The sequence below is a fragment of the Lepidochelys kempii genome, chromosome 2 (assembly GCF_965140285.1).
Source record: "Lepidochelys kempii isolate rLepKem1 chromosome 2, rLepKem1.hap1, whole genome shotgun sequence".
Lineage (NCBI taxonomy): Eukaryota > Metazoa > Chordata > Testudines > Cheloniidae > Lepidochelys > Lepidochelys kempii.
The window spans coordinates 147,543,796-147,559,085 of record NC_136381.1 but is presented as its reverse complement, the minus strand read 5'-3'; the positions used below and the strand labels follow the sequence as shown (position 1 = coordinate 147,559,085).

Sequence of the window (15,290 nt, the reverse complement as noted above, 5' to 3'; positions counted from 1 at the left end):
AGAGGCCGCTGTGGCACCAGAACAGCCAGCTGACCAGCAGTAACAGCTAGCCGCTGCGTTCATCACAGCAGCCTGCCTGTGGAGCCAGGTTAGGAAGCAGAGTGGGGCCCACAGGGCTGCTGGGAGATCACAGACTGGGGTTCAGAAGGGCTAGTGGGGGGAGCGGGACAGACTGGATCAGGGGCACAGGAGCTTGTGGGGTGACAGTATTGAATCAGGGGATGAATGGAGGGGCACAGGGAAACAGTGGGTGCAGGCCCACTCAGGGACAGGGACAGACGTGTCTGACTGAATGGAAGAGCCAGGGTCTACATAGTTGGGTTTCCCAACTCCCTAGCAATCCCTCCAAAAAGAAAATGTTCCATACTTCTCCTATCCACACCCAACAACCCTCCTGGTTCACTCCCAGGCTCCTTCCTTCTCCCTCAGTTCCTCCATTACCTCTGACCCCCGAGCCTTTGTACTTCTTCTGAGGGGTGCAGGAAATAAGTTTCTTTTTTGTAGTTTAAATTAATTACTCAAAGTTCTGTATTAACATGCCTAGTAAGGAATCTATTTGTTAAACACACATTTCCTGAATCTTTTTTGTCTGTATTGTTACAGACATACTTGCTGACAAGTATTTTGAAATAAAATTACCAAAATATTGAAACTCATGTGATTATATTATGTTATTTTGACAAATAAAATATGCAGAATTTTAAAATAGTGTCCACAGAAATTTTTAGTTTTTTGGTGCTGAATTCCCTCAGGAATAGAGGGTGACAATCAGCAGTAAGGGTAACCTGTAACATGGATGTACAGTATTATGTAGTTAGTAACTAATTACAAAATATTTATATATAAAGGCCTCATTTGTGATGTGTCTACTCCAAACTTCTGTTTTACTTCTTATATACATAGCACTGTGGGACACCCTGAAATAATGCCTATCCCAGTATTCCAAAACACTCATCCTACTACTAATGATAATACAGATGGTAACTGTAATTGCCCTAATATGAGTGTGTTGCTATCTGCAGAACCAAAGTAAAAGGGCCAGACGACAACAGCAGATTAGAAAAGGATTGTGATGCTCAAATATGAGGCAGTGTCACATGTACACGGGGGGGAGGGATACCTCAGTGGTTTGAGCATTGGCCTGCTAAACCCAGGGTTGTGAGTTCAATCCTTGAGGGGGCCATTTAGGGATATGGGGCAAAAACTGGTTGGATGATTTAATTGTGGATTGGTCCTGCTTTGAGCAGGATGATCTGCTGAGGTCCCTTCCAACCCTGATATTCTGTGATACTATACATATATTCCCATATATATAATATGGGTATGTGTGCCCAAATCTCAAACATAAAATTACATTCCTCAAAGTTCCTGAGCTAACATTCCCAGGCCCACCATAAGGAACTAAGACATAACTGGAACTTAAAATCTGTCCACCAGTCATACGAGGGAATGTGCAGACCAATGAACAGATGGGGAATGAATGTGGAGAAGGTAAAATAAGGTGGCCCTATAACAGTGTTTAGCCCACTGGGACATCTTCAGTCCATGCATTATGCTTTTTCCGTGACAATGGTTAAAATATCCTCCCCATAAAAAGGCAAAAAGTGGGGGAATGTAGTAGAAAGAGAGAGCCTGAGACATGAGGCCTGGTATAAGGGCCTGGTGTAAGACCTAAGGCCCAAACAAAAGTCAAGCCCTGCCCTGTTATAAAGCAGATGCCGGCTTGCGGGTTCACCGTCCAATACATGAACTTGGCAAGAACAGGGCTGGCGTTGCAAAAACACAAGCACGCCTAGGAACTAAGTAGTCATGTAAGCACATTCTAGAAGGGTAGTGCCAGAAAACCCCAATACAAGGTTATGGTGTAAACACACTCCCTGAAGATGGTACAGGGACTTACTGACCCCTCTTAAAGATACGGTCAGGATCATAGGATGATGGATAGAGATGCTTTGATTAAACCAAGAAGTACAATGTAAAGGGTGGTAACTAACCACATCAGAGGGGCAATAGGTAATTTATTTGTATCAGTGTATAAAAGAGGGGTCACAGACAGGGTGTTATGTTTAGCCGAGGGGGGAATAGAAAGTCCCGCTGTTGACAGAGCTGAATCCATTGTAATGGGCATACATGTGTTAACGTACCTGTAACCATTGAGCCAGGACTCTAGGACAGTGCTTCGTGGACAATAAACCTGGCCAAGTTCCTTCGCTACTGAATGGAGCCTGTGGTCTTCTTGGACTGGAGCCTGCTGGACAGGCTATCTGGCCAGAGCAAAAGCAGCACACAGCAAGCACACACACACACAGCCAATAACAGATGACACACATAAGGAGAGGTAACTCACCCTGTGCAGTTAAAAACTACTTTTTTGAGATGTGCCCCCCATAGGTACTCCACTTCAGAGGGTGGGTGGGTGGGTGTTTGCACGCGTCCGTGCGCGCCCCATGCAACTTCAATTGGAAATTTTTATGAGCATCCACTTGGCCTGTGCATCTGTCCCATACATTCTTGTGCCCCACACAGAGGTCTGTGCAGGCAAACTACCCTCAACTCCTTCTCTACCACAATCTTCCATAGAGGAAACTCTGAAGCAGAGGGGAAGGAGGGTAGGTAGTGATCATCAACAGGGGGACAGAGCTCGAAGAACCACAGTTACTGCAAAGGGTGAGTAAATGGAGGTTACTTACTGTACCTGGAGATTTTTCAAAGTGTGTGGTCCCTATCCGTTGTATTCCACAAGTGGGTACACGTGTGCCATGTGCCCAAGTCCAGAAATTCTTCAAAGCAGTGTCTCTTAACGCTCACATGCGCAACAGTTTCTCTCGTGCTCCTGACTGAGGGTATAAGAGGCAGTATGGATCAGTGCCTCTCCTGTTCCTCTTTTTACAGAATCCAAAGCAGAGGGGATGGAGGGCAGGTAGGGGAATACAGTTAGGGACCACACATCTTGAAGAACCTCCAGTTACAATAAGTACCCTCTATTTCTTCTTCGAGTGATTGTCCTTGTGTTTATTCCACACGTGGTTGACTAGCAGAGAGTGCAAGGAAGCTGGTATACAGTTGCAGCTTGAGTTAGAGCATAGTGTGTTATGAACATGTGGACAGACCTCCAAGTTGCTGCTCTGCAGCAGAACGTCCGATAAGGATGATGTGAAAGCAGCTTCTGCTCACATGGAGTGAGCTGTAATACCCCCAGGAGGGGGAAGTTTTGCTGTAGGTATTGTTATACATGTTTCCATAGGTTCAAATTGCGGACTTGAGAGTGTTGTCTGGACATGGCCCTTGTCTCAGGCTCTTAAAATGCCATTTTCAGGACATGTGGTATTTCATGATAGACTTCAATCACATTGGTGATTTACCACTCTTACTTTTCAAGGACGGGATCTCGAGTTCTCTGAGGAGCTGCAAAAGCTAGAAGATGCTATGCTGGAACTCACAGCAGTAAGAGATAATCCTAGGCCTTTCACCCAAACATTTATCAGGAAAGCAAGTTTGCAGGGACCATATTGGACCTTGGCGGCAAAGTCACAGAAACATCAGATATACAAAGATACTACTATGAACACATGGATGTCACATTCATTAAGGCTCCAACACTATCAAATTGCTTCAAAGATCGGGTTCCACACAATAATAATAAAACAATTGGCCTGTTACTGGCAATATACAAACTGACAATCTGCTGGATCACTGTACAAATGTATAGAGTGAGGAAGAAATGGAGACTGCTAAACAAATGACTCCCCCCGTAAGCCTTGCGGGAGCCCTAGGCATAACTAACAGTGTGAGCCAAAGGCTGTGAACCAGCATATGCCAGGCCTTGGCAGAATGGCAACACACTAGGTATTAGAAAGCACATTCCTGACCTGAGAGGATGATACAGAAATGCCCAGAGTTCTCAAGTAACTGCAGAAACACATTTCTAGGAAATGCTACACTCATGGACCCACAGACCCCTCATAAGGTAAGGAGGGAAGGACAGGAAAATGGATGAAGACGTTTTGTTCCAACTGACAGGTACAAGGTACAGGATTATAATGAAAAGCATATGGAATGTAATATGTAACTTGTCTGTATCAATATATGAAAAGAGAAGTCATGCAGGGCATCTTTGTACTAGTTTAGGAGATAGCATCCTGTTCTGTTGATTGAACTAGTACCTTGTAAGGGGTATACATGTTTAATTCCATGACTGAGCGCCTATGTGGCACTAGGACTGTACTTTGTTGACAGCAAACCTGGTTGAGTGTCTTTGCCACCAAACTGAGCATGTGGTCTTTCTTTAGGAATAAGACCGAGGTCTAATGAATCAATATGCTGCATTTTGTTCTAGTGCAGCTAAAATCAGAGCTCCAAGAGCAGCAGCCCTAGCAGCATTAATATGGCAGCACTAGCAACGTTCCACAGCACAAACACCACTCTCCAAAATTCCACATCAAATCACCATGCACATGACATACTTCTAACTTCTAATGCTTTTGGTGGAAGTAACATTAACTGAATTGTAGTAGTTTTGTGGGAGAAGATGGATTTTCCACAGCTAAATTAATGAATAAAATCATGTACATATAAACTGAAAAGCACACTCCTGAACTTGATGAAACATATAAGTAAATGACCCGCATGTTGAGCTAGCTATTTCCCACTGGTTCTACAAATCTAGCAGTACTACTTGCTACTACAGTGTATAGCGCCTCCTTCCCCCAGATAATTTTTAAGAGAGCTTGTTACTAGAGATTAGTGTTTAAAGTTTTACCTTTGTTTTGAAGGCACACCTACAGTAAATATTTGATGTACGAGAGCATGGTCCACATTCTCCTTCATGGCAAAGATTTTCACATGTATGAATGAAATCTATCAAAAATGAAAATGTAAAAATGATTTGTAAATTAAACCTTTTAACATATTGGTACTTTATATATATGTCATATGAACATCAGTGGTCACACCGCGGCTTCTGCATGAGTTCGGAGCTGCAGGCACAAGACACTGCCTTCAAATCATCCTCCCTTAATATTTCTCATGGACGTGTTACAGATTTTATGTTAAAAAAATAAAAGAATTAGGTGCATTATAAGATTTGCAACTTAAAGTTATGTATTGCTTTGAAATATTTTAAAAAAAGGCTAAAATTGTGCCTTTTCATTTTAGTAAATCTATGGCCTGTAGAGTTTCAGTTCCACAATTTTTATACTAGTAGTATTAAAAATAGACACTTTGCTAAACACTTTTCATATAAATATATAGAATCAAACTTGTGATTTAATGTGGTGTGATTTAACAAGATGAACAATTGAGGAGCACTATGTTAAAAACCATTTTAAACACAAGATTTCCCTATTGGTATAATCTGATTTTTTTTTTTTAAACTGAGAAAAATTAAACGAATTCATTTTTCACTATGTATACTGACCTTCTGTAGGTTATTTAGCTTGGAAAAGGAAAACAAAAATTAGCCATTTCCCATCACATCTGTGGTTCTTCATAATGATTGCCTGCATGGATCCAAACTGTATGAAAGACATAGTGCTCGTGTGCATGAACTTGGCGCTCTTTAGAGAGATGCATCTACTGGAGAAAAAAGTTTGCCCAGCTCTAAAGAGCAAGTTGCTTCATGTGAAGAATACTGAACAGACACAAAAATGTATCTGAGTTTTTCTGAAAATTTCCTCTCTCCAGATAATAAGGTCCATAGATCCATTACAGTGGGACCCCAGCCTAATTTGCAGTTTGAAGACTAAACCAGACCTGTCAGTCACTGGAAGGAAATGATCCCACCCCTAAATAGCTTGCCAATTTGAAATAAAATCCACAGCAAAAGATAACCAAACGGTCAGAAGACTAATATGGAATTCATTTCAAGAATAACTATTTATGCACCTCATAGCTTAAGCAAAAACTTCAAAATTTCTCAGCTGAATCAAAAGATACAGTGAATCCCAGTTTCCAACAGAACATCAGCCCCAAGAAGTTCACAGATTGAATTTAAGTATTTGATACAGCGGAGGCTCAATCCATTAATTACTTTGAAAATTAGGGCCAATGACTTAAATTGGCATTGAAAGCTGACCAGGAGCCAGGGGATGTATTTGGTTCCTGATGTGCTCACAATAGCCTCAGCCACAGAACAGGCAAGTACACCCTTCTGTCCCAGCTAGAACCTATGCATCATCTTCACATTCAGTTCTAGATACAGTTAACTACAGTAATCTGCACCCTCAGCAAGTTTGCGGATGACATTAAGCTGGGGGAAGAGGTAGATACGCTGGAAGGTAGGGATTGGGTCCAAAGTGACCTAGACAAACTGGAGGATTGGGCCAAAAGAAATCTGATGAGGTTCAACAAGGATAAGTGCAGAGTCCTGCACCTAGAAAGGAAGAATCCCATGCACCGCTTCAGGCTGGGGACCAACTGGATAAGCGGCAATTTTGCAGAAAAGGACCTGGGATTAAAGTGTACGAGAAGCTGGATATGAGTCAACAGTGTGTCCTTGTAGCCAAGAAGCTTAGCATATTGGGCTGCATTAGAAGGAGCGTTGCCAGCAGATCGAGGAAAGTGATTACTCCCCTCTATTTGGCATTGATGAGGCCACATCTGGAGTACTGTGTCCAGTTTTGGGCCCTCCACTACAGAAAGGATGTGGACAAATTGGAGAGAGTCTTGCGGAGGGCAATGAAAATTATTAGGGGGCTGGGGTACATGACTTATGAGGAGAGGCTGAGAGAACTAGGCTTATTTAGTCTGCAGAAGAGAAGAGTGAGGGGGGATTTGATAGCAGCCTTCAATTACCTGAAGGGTGGTTCCAAAGAGGATGGAGCTAGGCTGTTCTCAGTGGTGGCAGATGACAGAACACAAAGCAATAGTCTTAAGTTGCAGTAGGGGAGGTCTAGTTTGGATATTAAGACAAACTATTTCACCAGGAGGGCAGTGAAGCACTGGACTGGGTTACCTAGAGAGGTGGTGGAATCTCCATCCTCAGAGGTTTTTAAGGCCCAGCTTGACAAAGCCATGGCTGGGATGATTTCATAGAATCATAGAATAAAAGGGTTGGAAGGGACCTCAGGAGGTCATCTAGTCCAACCCCCTGCTCAAAGCAGGACCTAATCCCCAACTAAATCATCCCAGCCAGGGCTCTGTTAAGCCTGACCTTAAAAACCTCTAAGGAAGGAGATTCTACCACCTCCCTAGGTAAAGCATTCTAGTGCTTCACCACCCACCTAGTGAAAACTTTTTTCCTAATATCCAACCTAAACCTCCCGCACTGCAACTTGAGACCATTACTCCTCGTTCTGTCATCTGCTACCACTGAGAACAGTCTAGATCCATCCTCTTTGGAACCCCCTTTCAGGTAGTTGAAAGCAACTATCAAATCCCCCCTCATTCTTCTCTTCCGCAGACTAAACAATCCCAGTTCCCTCAGCCTGTCCTCATAAGTCATGTGTTCCAGTCCCCTAATAATTTCCGTTGTCCTCTGCTGGACGCTTTCCAATTTTTTCACATCCTTCTTGTAGTGTGGGGCCCAAAACTGGACATAGTACTCCAGATGAGGCCTCACCAATGTCGAATAGAGGGGAACGATCACATCCCTCGATCTGCTGGCAATGTCCCTACTTATACATCCCAAAATGCCATTGGCCTTCTTGGCAACAAGGGCACACTGTTGACCCTGGAAAAATCATGGAGCAGGTCCTCAAAGAATCAATCCTGAAGCACTTGCATGAGAGGAAAGTGATCAGGAACAGCCAGCATGGATTCACCAAGGGAAGGTCATGCCTGACTAATCTAATCGCCTTTTATGATGAGATTACTGGTTCTGTGGATGAAGGGAAAGCAGTGGATGTATTGTTTCTTGACTTTAGCAAAGCTTTTGACACGGTCTCCCATAGTATTCTTGTCAGCAAGTTAAGGAAGTATGGGCTGGATGAATGCACTATAAGGTGGGTAGAAAGCTGGCTAAATTGTCGGGCTCAACGGGTAGTGATCAATGGCTCCATGTCTAGTTGGCAGCCGGTATCAAGTGGAGTGCCCCAAGGGTCGGTCCTGGGGCCGGTTTTATTCAATATCTTCATAAATGATCTGGAGGATGGTGTGGATTGCACTCTCAGCAAGTTTGCGGATGATACTAAACTGGGAGGAGTGGTAGATACGCTGGAGGGGAGGGATAGGATACAGAAGGACCTAGACCAATTGGAAGATTGGGCCAAAAGGAATCTGATGAGGTTCAATAAGGATAAGTGCAGTGTCCTGCACTTAGGACGGAAGAACCCAATGCACAGCTACAGACTAGGGACCGAATGGCTAGGCAGCAGTTCTGCAGAAAAGGACCTAGGGGTGACAGTGGACGAGAAGCTGGATATGAGTCAGCAGTGTGCCCTTGTTGCCAAGAAGGCCAATGGCATTTTGGGATGTATAAGTAGGGGCATAGCGAGCAGATCGAGGGACGTGATCGTTCCCCTCTATTCGACATTGGTGAGGCCTCATCTGGAGTACTGTGTCCAGTTTTGGGCCCCACACTTCAAGAAGGATGTGGATAAATTGGAGAGAGTCCAGCGAAGGGCAACAAAAATGATTAGGGGACTGGAACACATGAGTTATGAGGAGAGGCTGAGGGAGCTGGGATTGTTTAGCCTGCAGAAGAGAAGAATGAGGGGGGATTTGATAGCTGCTTTCAACTACCTGAAAGGGGGTTCCAAAGAGGATGGCTCTAGACTGTTCTCAATGGTAGCAGATGACAGAACGAGGAGTAATGGTCTCAAGTTGCAGTGGGGGAGGTTTAGATTGGATATTAGGAAAAACTTTTTCACTAAGAGGGTGGTGAAACACTGGAATGCGTTACCTAGGGAGGTGGTAGAATCTCCTTCCTTAGAGGTTTTTAAGGTCAGGCTTGACAAAGCCCTGGCTGGGATGATTTAACTGGGAATTGGTCCTGCTTTGAGCAGGGGGTTGGACTAGATGACCTTCTGGGGTCCCTTCCAACCCTGATATTCTATGATTCTATGACTCATATCCAGCTTCTCATCCACTGTAACCCCTAGGTCCTTTTCTGCAGAACTGCTGCCTAGCCACTTGGTCCCTAGTCTGTAGCAGTGCATGGGATTCTTCCGTCCTAAGTGCAGGACTCTGCACTTGTCCTTGTTGAACCTCTTCAGATTTTTTTTGGCCCAATCCTCTAATTTGTCTAGGTCCCTCTGTGTCCTATCCCTACCCTCCAGCATATCTAGCTCTTCTCCTAGTTTAGTGTGATCTGCAAACTTGCTGAGGGTGCAATCAGTGCCATCCTCCAGATCATTAATGAAGATATTGAACAAAAACGACCCCAGGACCGACCCTTGAGGCACTCTGCTTGATACCAGCTGCCAACTAGACATGGAGCCATTGATCACTACCCATTGAGCCCAACGATATAGCCAGCCTTCTATCCACTTTATAGTCCATTAATCCAATCCATACTTCTTTAACTTGCTGGGAAGAATACTGTGGGAGACAATATCAAAAGCTTTGCTAAAGTCAAGGAATAACACATCCATCGCTTTCCCCTCATTCACAGAGCCAGTTATCTCATCATAGAAGGCAATTAGATTAGCCGGGCATGACCTGCCCTTGGTGAATCCATGCTGACTATTCCTGATCACTTTCCTCTCCTCTAAGTGCTTCAGAATTGATTCCTTGAGGACCTGCTCCATGATTTTTCCAGGGACTGAGGTTGGCTGACTGGCCTGTAGTTCCCCAGATCCTCCTCCTTCCCTATTTTAAAGATGGGCACTACATTAGCCTTTTTCCAGTTGTCCGGGACCTCCCCCGATCACCATGAGTTTTCAAAGATAATGGCCAATGGCTCTGCAATCACATCCGCCAACTCCTTTAGCACTCTCGGATGCAGCGCATTCGGCCCCATGGACTTGTGCTCATCCAGCTTTTCTAAATAATACCGAACCACTTCTTTCTCCACAGAGAGCCGGTCACCTCCTCCCCATGCTGTGCTGCCCAGTGCAGTAGTCTGGGAGCTGACCTTGTTTGTGAAGACAGAGGCAAAAAAAGCATTGAGTACATTAGCTTTTTCCACATCCTCTGTCACTAGGTTGCCTTCCTCATTCAGTAAAGGGCCCACACTTTCCTTGACCTTCTTCTTAGTTGCTAACGTATCTGAAGAAATCCTTCTCATTACTCTTAGCATCTCTTGCTAGCTGTAACTCCAAGTGTGATTTGGCCTTCCTGATTTCACTCCTGTATGCCTGAACAACATTTTTATACTCCCCCCGGTCATTTGTCCAATCTTCCACTTCTTGTAAGCTTCTTTTTGTGTTTAAGATCAGCAAGGATTTCACTGTTAAGCCAAGCTGGTCGCCTGCCATATTTACTATTCTTTCTACACATCAGGATGGTTTGTCCCTGTAACCTCAGTAAGGATTCTTTAAAGTACAGCCAGCTCTCCTGGACTCCTTTCCCCCTCATGTTATTCTCCCAGAGGATCTTGCCCATCAGTTCCCTGAGGGAGTCAAAGTCTGCTTTTCTGAAGTCCAGGGTCCGAATTCTGCTGCTCTCCTTTCTTTCTTCTGTCAGGATCCTGAACTCCACCATCTCATGGTCACTGCCTCCCACTTTAGCTTCCCCTACTAATTCTTCCCGGTTTGTGAGCAGCAGGTCAAGAAGAACTCTGCCCCTAGTTGGTTCCTCCAGCACTTGCACCAGGAAATTGTCCCCTACACTTTCCAAAAACTTCCTGTATTGTCTGTGCACCACTGTATTGCTCTCCCAGCAGATATCAGGGTGATTGAAGTCTCCCATGAGAACCAGGGCCTGCGATCTAGTAACTTCCATGAGTTGCCGGAAGAAAACTTCGTCCACCTCATCCCCCTGGTCCAGTGGTCTGTAGCAGACTCCCACCCCGACATCACCCTTGTTGCTCACACTTCTAAACCTAATCCTCCTATTAACCTATTACAGACTGAAGCACCCTCCACCCCAAGGGTCAGCTAAAGACTAGACATTAATTTGAACTCTAAATAGGTCAGACGATGACCAGATGACCACTCCCATGATGCATGCTACCGCTCTTCCCCCAAGCCACCACTGCACAGAGCTGAAATTGCTCTGGCTCTTCTTAGGTCGTTTAGGCCTTTTGCCCCACCCATGTGGCAAGATAGAGAGGATTAAAGGAGGGGACTGTACTGTACAACGTATCAAGGAGTGAGTCTAAGGCAACATGCCCCGAAGGGACTTTGGACTGCAAAAGAAAAAAAAACTCTATCAATCCACTGAAGGATGCAGAGAAATTGATGCCGCTCATAGCTCATTCTTCTTTGTGTTACCCACCATGAGGTTTAGCAGGAATACCAGACACTGCAGTTTATTTAGCATGCCTTTTTGCCAGCCTAATGACATCTGAGACCATTTGTGTGGTAAGGGGGTCAAAGGGTCCCCTGCTCAGACTGGCTGCTTGCAAAGGGTCTGTAATGTGTATTCTGTCTTCTTCCTGGGCTCGTCCATCAGATACTGCTCCATAAAGATAAGCATGGGGTCAAGCTGCTGAAGTCTCAGGCAAACACAAAGGAGGGATTTCCCTCTGTAAGAGGGCAAAACTGACAGCACAGTTTTAATGATTCTGCAGCTGAAGTTTAAAGATTTTTTTTCCTTTCCTTTTCTCCTCAGCAGCAGAGTGTGTCTGTAACTGCCTGCAGAGGTACAGGCAGAATAATAAAGAAAAAATGGTTGGATCTTCATGGACTGGGCCATACACCTTCTTGCCAGAGACTGGCAGGACTGGTTCTGCCTTCAAAATGACAAATAGGCTGATGACTTACTCTCCACAGATCTGTTATACTACGTGAATTTAAGTTGGCCTTCAAAAGTTCAAGGTTTATTGGGAGACTAATGGAGACAAACTCTTAAAAACCCTTGAACAGAACAGGGAGGAAGAGCGTGCCAACACTGACAACCATTTGGCAATAAAGGTAAGGTTGTCAGTAGCGTAAGTCAGTTACCTTTTTGCGTAACTGGTGTTCTTCAAGATGTGTTGCTCATGTCCATTCCACAATAGGTGTGCATGCTTGCCATGTGCACCGGTGCCAGAAGTTTTTCCCCTAGCAGTACCCGTAGGGGAGCGCCCCAGCAACCCCTGGAGTGGCGCCTCCATGGCGTGGTATAAGGGGAGCTGCGTGCTCCACCCACCCTCAGTTCCTTCTTGCCAGACAACTCCGACAGAGGGGAAGGAGGGCGGGATGTGAAATAGACATGAGCAACACATCTCGAAGAACACCAATTACGGAAAAGGTAACTTCTTTTCTTCGAGTGATTGCTCATGTGTATTCCACAATAGGTGATTCCAAGCTATATCTGTTGGAGGTGGGTAGGAGTTCACAAGTTCTCAGGATGGAGTACAGCCCTGCCGAACCTGGCGTTATCCCTGGTTTGCGAGACGATTGCATAGTGCGAGGTGAACGTGTAAACTGAAGACCATGTGGAGGCCCTACAAATGTCCTGGATGGGGATGTGGGCCAGGAAGGCAGCCAACAAGGCTTGAGCTCGAGTCAAGTGCGCCTTCACAATCGGTGGCGGGGGAATACCCGCCAGATCATAAGTGCGAACGCACGAAGTGACACTGAGAGACACTGAGTGGAGATCGACCGACCCCTCATGTGCTCAGCTGAGGCGACGAACAGTTGGGAGGACTTCCTGAACGGCTTAGTCTGCTCAAGGTACAAAGCCAGAGCCCTTTGCACGTCGAGCGTGTGGAGGCGGCATTCCTCACTGGACGCGTGAGGCTTGGGGCAGAGGACCAGCAGGAAAAAGTCCTGACTGATGTGGTAGGCGGAGACCACCTTAGGGAGGAACACAGTGTGTGGTCAGAGCCGAACCTTGCCCTTATGAAAGCCGTGCACGGGGGCTCAGAGGTCAGGGCCCTGAGTTCCAAGACCCACCCTGCTGACGTGATAACGACCAGGAAGGCCACCTCCCACGAGAGGTGGGACCAGGAGCACATGGCTAGCAGCTCAAACGGGAGCCCTGTGAGATGGGACACCACCAGGATCAGGTCCCACTGCGGGACCGGGGGCCTAGCATATGGGAAAAGACGGTATAACCCCTTGAGGAACCGGCCAGTCATAGCATGGGGGAATACTTGTGCACCTGCACTGGCGGATGGAAGGCCGATATGGCCGCCAGATGTACCTTGACTGATGAGGGTGCCAGGCCCTGGGCTTTAAGGTGGAGAAGGTAGTCCAGGATAAGATGGATTGGGGCGGCCACCAGGGAGACATCCTGTTCGGACGCCCATCTGGAGAACTGGGACCATCTTGCCAAGTAGGCACGGCATGTGGAGGGGTGTCTGCTTTCCGGGAGGACACGCTGGACCCCTTCCGAGCATGTCCTTTCAACTCTACTTAACCATTGAGCAACCATACTATGAGGTGGAGAGCTGCTAGGTTGGGGTGGTGGAGGCGACCCCGATCCTGGGAGAGCAGGTCTGGGTGGAGCAGCAATGGCTGTGGCAGAGCAACCACCAGGCCCATGAGGGTCCTGTACCAATGCTGCCTGGGCCACACTGGGGCAATCAGGAGGACCCGTGCCTTGTCCGTCTTTATTTTCTCTAGGACCCTGCTGATCAGTGGGAATTGGGGGAAGGCACAGAGAAACTGGCCTGACTAGGACAGGAGGAAGGCAGAGACAGCACTCCCTGCCTGGAGCGGAACTGGCGACAGCACCGGTTCTGCCACCTCGCGAACAGGTCCACCTGTCCCTGGCCTGGGAGAACTCTGAGGCCAGCCAGAGCTGAAGGGGCCTCACTGGGAGTCTGGCGTTGCGGACCATGTATGTGCACACCACCCTCAGTTGACCCACCCTCAGTTGACCCAACATGTGACCCAAGAGCTGGAGGCACGCTCTGGCTGTAGTCACTGGGAACCTTATGACTGTGTCAATGAGCCCTTTCAGGGTCTCGAACCTGTGAGAGAGGCTGTGGCCCACGAGTTGTCCAGGAGCATCCTGATAAATTCTATGCATTGGACCAGGACTAACACGGACTTGGCGTCATTTACCAACAGGCCCAGGGCAGCGCACGTGGACAGTAGAAACATCAAGTGATCCCTCACCTGCGACCAGGAGCTGCTCTTTGTTAGGATATAGATATTCAGGCCTGTCTGCAAAGGCCTGTACTCTAAGAATTTAGGTGTATTCTTATCACTTGGCTAGTGATAGAGGTATAAAAGAAAGAATCAAAATCACTGTCTCCTGGTGTAAGGGCCTTCTCTTACTGTGACAGTCTGAGGCCCTGTTCTTAGGCTAAGGCCTTTGGCTAAGCAGCAGAGGCAGCCATAAGCTGGGAAGCAAACAGTTACATCCTCACATTCCAAACTAGTCACACTGAAATAAGGTGCTATTCGGCTGTTAGGAATACAATCCTGTCCCGATAGTTCCTATCACCTCCAGAGAAAGGGAAGTGCTTAGAAAATGTAAAAGGAAACTTAGTTTGATAGCATCCTGTCTGGCAAGAACTCACTTATCAATAGCTGGGATGTGAAATCCTCACTTCTGTATTGTTTTGTCATTATAGTTCCCACTTTGCTGTTGTTTATCTGTATAATCTCTGTCTGGTTCTGTGATTGTTCCTGTCTGCTGTATAATTAATTTTGCTGGGTGTAAACTAATTAAGGTGGTGGGATATAATTGGTTACATAATCATGTTACAATATGTTAGGATTGGTTAGTTAAATTTCAGGAAAATGATTGGTTAAGGTATAGCTAAGCAGAACTCAAGTATTATTATATAATCTGTAGTCAATGAGGAAGTGACTGGGTGTGGGTGGGGGTGAGCATGTGGGTGTGTGAGATGGGAACAGGGAATGGGGGTAAGAAAATTGGAATCATGTTTTGCTAAAGGGGGAGATGGGAACAGGGAATAGGAGTAAGGAAGTTGGAATCATGTTTGGCTAAGGGTAGGAATGGGAACAGGGACACAGGTGTAAGGCTCTGTGGTGTCAGAGCTGGGAAGGAGGATACTAAGGAAGGAAACTGGAATCATGCTTGCTGGAAGTTCACCCCAATAAACATCGAATTGTTTGCACCTTTGGACTTCGGGTATTGTTGCTCTCTGTTCATGTGAGAAGGACCAGGGATGTAAGTGGGTGAAGGAATAAGCCCTCTAACACTCTTGACCAGTCAATCATCCAGATAAGGAAAGATCTGGACCCCCCGGTGCCTGAGGTAGGCCGCTACCACTGATATTCATTTTGTAAATACTCTGGGGGCAGTGGATAGGCCAAACAGGAGGACTATCAGGAGGTAGTGATTCT

General features: G+C 46.1%; 1 protein-coding gene across 4 annotated transcripts in view; it reads right to left on the bottom strand.

The window, feature by feature from the left end:
- The window catches only part of NFX1 (nuclear transcription factor, X-box binding 1), a 238,250-nt gene that overhangs the window by 131,101 nt on the left and 91,859 nt on the right, over positions 1–15,290 (bottom strand). For all 4 annotated transcript variants that reach the window (XR_012157390.2, XM_073332429.2, XM_073332430.2 and 1 more), the window contains one exon: positions 4,760–4,857. Coding sequence is in view for 3 of the 4 variants with exons in the window: in XM_073332429.2 (XP_073188530.1) it covers positions 4,760–4,857 (98 nt within the window). In the remaining variant the exon portion in view is untranslated. The remainder of the gene's footprint in view (positions 1–4,759; positions 4,858–15,290) is intronic.